Source organism: Rhagoletis pomonella, unplaced genomic scaffold (genome assembly GCF_013731165.1).
Source record: "Rhagoletis pomonella isolate Grant_MI unplaced genomic scaffold, Rhpom_1.0 Rhpom_scaffold_00001, whole genome shotgun sequence".
Classification (NCBI taxonomy): Eukaryota; Metazoa; Arthropoda; class Insecta; order Diptera; family Tephritidae; genus Rhagoletis; species Rhagoletis pomonella.
The window spans coordinates 108,927,115-108,931,310 of record NW_023458555.1 but is presented as its reverse complement, the minus strand read 5'-3'; the positions used below and the strand labels follow the sequence as shown (position 1 = coordinate 108,931,310).

The window sequence follows — 4,196 nt, the reverse complement described above, 5'->3', positions numbered from 1 at the left end:
GGAGGAAAATCCACCTCTTAGTATTTTTCGTTTTGAAAGTCGCTGGTTTATGCGCCAGGAAGCAGCCGCGAACTAGCGCCTGCGCCACGTCCTCCTACACGGAAGTGCAGCAGCCCCACCACCGCAAGTACCACCCCAGTTTCGATTATCGTCCATCATCAAAGAGCCGCCGAAATCACCGCCAAACCCTCCACTATCGCCAAATCCACCATCATCGCCGGAGTCAACGGCCAACAGCAACGAACCGCCGCATCCTCACCAGCCTGCAATCGCCCACCAGCCCTCCGTCTGTCCACGTCCGGAGTTCAGCACCCAAAAGAAGAGCCGGCCCCTTACTATTGGTCCTTCGGCGCCAACAAAGAGCCGCACCGGTGGAATAAAAATCCATAACCTCAAAGTACAAGTATCCCCAGCAAAACCGTGAGTAAAAATCAATTTTTTACTAACCCTGCGGTGAAACAAAGATTTTAAAAAGGCAGAAAATAATTCCTTGTATGTTTAGTAAACGCCAGCATTAAGTAATACATTTTCCCTTGCTCCGGCCATAAATTTTCAATTTTCCCGCCATATTTTCATTTTTCCCACCAATTTTATTTTTTTTTGCGCCAATTTTCACGAATTTTTTACCCACACAAAGACTTTTGCAAGAATACATATACATATGTACTTCACATAACATTCTGTAGCATACAAGCAAAAAGTACTTGGCGTACATATATATATACACATATACCAAAGCTCATAGTATATACCGCGGCTAATCAGTTAATCCCAAACAAACATAGAAGGAATTATAGCTGGGAATACATAACTAACCCCTCGTTTAGTAATCCCTATATATATATATACACATACATACATACACATACCCTATCACATATTGGGCATATGAGAGAAAGTGCTATATAAAATAAATAAAAATACGTACAGTGAACTCTCTATAATAACTACCCATAAAAAAGGCAAGGCGGTTACAGTGCCCGGAAAAAGAAAATACAATCCATTAGATAGATATTTATAAATTTTGCACTCAAAATATCTCCATTTGTGGTTTTCGTGAACAGGACCAAGCGTGAAAGTCCCAGATACGGTGATCCGAAATCCCTCATAAAGGCTTAAAAAGGTAAAATTATCTGGCTTATTAGATTCAAATCCCCCACTCTCTTTGAGTCCAGGTGCTCACTTGTGATTCATACAAACTTTATTGTTTGCGACCGCCTAGTAAAACCCGATTGTATTTGCTCACCCTCTCAACCAACCTTAATCACTTTCGCTCAATTCGACTTCGAATGCTAGGTCTCACTAGCACTGAAGATAAGCCAAAAAGTCCCAGAATGAGCGAAGAAGAAAAAATTCTCGAGACCCCCGCGGAGTCTCAGCGCCCTACACGATCAAGCGGAAAGCCAAAAAAGGCAAAACAATCGGTCATCTGTACTAAATTCATATCGGAGACAGATAATTTGATGGATTGCTGCGCCCGATTCAGATCAGCCCCCATCGAAGAAAATACTGAGTCCGTATTGAAAATAAAAGACAAGAGCCAAGAAAACTTTTGGAATAGAGTTCAAAACGCCTTTGATTCGACTTTGGAAATTGAAGAACATGACCTCCCCGAAGACTTTAGGGCGTCTGCCTACAGTAAATATAGGTCATGTTTAATTATATATGAAGAAACAAAAGCCCAAATCGGAGACCAACTCCAGTTAGTAGCACAAACCATAAGTCCCACTCCCAAAGCCAGTTCATCACTTCCTAAGGAAACTTCGGGCATAAGCTTAAACGTCCCACCTTGCGACACCGAAACCTTATATGGGGGTTATGAGCAATGGCCGTCCTTCCGTGATATGTTCACGGCGGTCTATATAAATCACCCTAAGCTCACTAAGGCGCAGAAGTTATACCATCTCAGGTACAAAACGCAAGGAAAAGCTGCCCAAATAGTTAAACAATTCCCTCTGAGTGACGATAATTTCGAGCTGGCATGGGAAGCACTAAAAGCTCGCTATGAAAACAAACGGGTTTTAGTAGATAACCAAATCCGCATCCTTATGAATCTAAAACCCATCCCAATAGAAAATAGCGAAGACATACAGAGACTGCAATCATCGGTGAATAACTGTCTCCAGATTCTAGGCAGCCAGCAAGTCTCCACCGAAAGCTGGGATCCCATTCTGATCTACCTGGTTACCTCCAAGCTTCCTGAGAACACCGTGGCCCTATGGGAGCAGTCCCTCAGTTCCAGGAAAGACCTCCCGAACTGGTCCCAAATGAACCAGTTCCTCACTACTCGATACGAGGTGGTTGAAAGGGTAGATCAATTTCGTGCACCCAAGCCTCCGCGGACTAATCCTTCGAACATAAGCTACTCGAGGCCAACCCCCCCCCTAACAGTAGGCCATTCCCTAAACCCCCCACCTCTCAGAACTCTCACAACAACTCCTTTTCCCAAATCCGAGCGCACATGACGGAACAACGCACAAAACTATACAAATGCCCAATGTGCAATAAACCTCAGCACACTCTCTCTCAGTGCTCCAAATTTCGTCAACTGCCAACTCAGGATCGCAGAAAGTTTGTGAGAGAACACAACCTCTGTTTTAATTGCCTATGTCAGACCCACTTGATAAAAGACTGCTCAAGTAAATATACTTGCTCCCATTGTCAAGAACGGCATCACTCAATGCTTCATGAAGACACGCCCCCCATGCCGCCAAGACAGCAGTCTCGAACCCAAAGAACGACATCTCAGGTCGCTCTGACGACGCCCACTAATTCCAACCCACAAAATTCAGCTGGGTCGGAAACAACTCATGAGGAGCCTTCTTCCTCAAATAGAGCAAGAGTACAGTCGTTCTACTCGGAAAATGAGAGCAAGATTCTCCTTCCCACATCAATGGTGCCAGTTGAACACAGGGGCGAGATCTTCAAACTCAGAGCTCTCATAGATCAGGGTTCGGAACGAACTTTTATTTCCTCAAAAGCTCAAAACAAACTAAGGCTACCGTACCAAACTTCTAACTTTGAAATTTCTGGCATGGGAGGCAGAGTTGTTCAGACTTCGAACAAACTTTGCCATCTCATCTTAGCCTCCGCAGATTTGACCACGAAAATAAAGGCTCAAGCAATAGTACTATCCCAGTTAACGAAAATGCTTCCAAAATTCCAGCCAACTCTCGAACAACGAGAAAAATGGTCTCACCTCCAGCTAGCAGATACTAACTGCCACTCCCCGTCCCAAATTGATCTGGTCATTGGCAGTGACCTCATTCCTGAAATAATGCTGGAAGGCTTTGAGAAAATTTCCAAAAATTTGCTTGCACAAAACACCATATTCGGCTGGATCTTAAGTGGTCAATTTCCCGAAAAAATAGCCTGTTTCTCTACTCAAGCTACACCGATCTCCAATGAGGATTTAGATTCCCAGCTGCGAAAGTTTTGGGAGCTAGAAGAGGTTCCGAAATCCAAGCTTACTTCGCCTGATGATGAAAATTGTGAAAAATTCTATCAGTCCACCACCACACGAGCAGCGGATGGTCGTTATGTAGTCAGACTGCCCTTTAAGCCAAGCTTCCCAGACCCTATCTCCCTTGGCCCGTCTCGCACCCCCGCCCTCCAACAGTACCTGAGCATGGAAAGAAATTTGCTCAGAAAAGGCGATCTAAAATCACTTTACGAAAATGTATTAAACGAATATCTCACCCTCAACCATATGGTAGAGCTGGGATATTATCGATAGTAACATCGATAGTATCGATAGTTAAAAACTGTCGCCACTATCGATCGTTTTTGAAAACTATCGATGTCAGTTTTAGCAAGACTTCAGAATGTCTCTTCATTACATCTCTACATTAATTAATTTTTTTTTATGCAAGAAAATTCACAACACAGTCGGGAAAAATAAAAATTAAGTCACTGGGATTTTTAGCAACTATAAACTTACACTGAGTTATAGTAAAATTTAATAAGCTATAAAACTGCTTACACAAAATTTTTATAGAAACTCGAATTAAAAAGCTTGAATTTTTAATTATATGGTAGTTTTTTATGTTTTGTAAATTTTTTATAAAAAATTAGCAGACACTAAATAAACAAAAAAAGTAGTCAAAACTGCTAAAAAATGTTGTGGTGCTATTATTTTGAGCAGTACTATATTCGTTTTCTTATAAAATGGTAAAATGTTAATAATTTCCCTTGTA

The 4,196-nt window shown here is 42.1% G+C and overlaps 1 protein-coding gene across 1 annotated transcript; it reads left to right on the top strand.

Annotated features, from left to right (window-relative positions):
- Positions 1 to 2,521: 2,521 nt before the first annotated feature.
- Positions 2,522 to 3,898, top strand: LOC118749627. Its single transcript, XM_036484431.1, has 2 exons — positions 2,522 to 3,057; positions 3,103 to 3,898. Exons 1-2 carry the CDS (start codon positions 2,681 to 2,683, stop codon positions 3,734 to 3,736), a joined length of 1,011 nt encoding a protein of 336 aa, XP_036340324.1. The 5' UTR covers positions 2,522 to 2,680; the 3' UTR covers positions 3,737 to 3,898.
- The last annotated feature ends 298 nt before the right edge of the window (positions 3,899 to 4,196 follow it).

What these genes read in the sequence shown, in the direction of transcription:
- LOC118749627 (XM_036484431.1), top strand. Translation starts at nt 2,681, where the DNA reads ATGCTTCATGAAGACACGCCCCCCATGCCGCCAAGACAGCAGTCTCGA. An exon ending in GGAGGCAGAGTTGTTCAGAC is followed by an intron (nt 3,058 to 3,102) that starts TTCGAACAAACT and finishes CGCAGATTTGAC; the next exon opens with CACGAAAATAAAGGCTCAAG.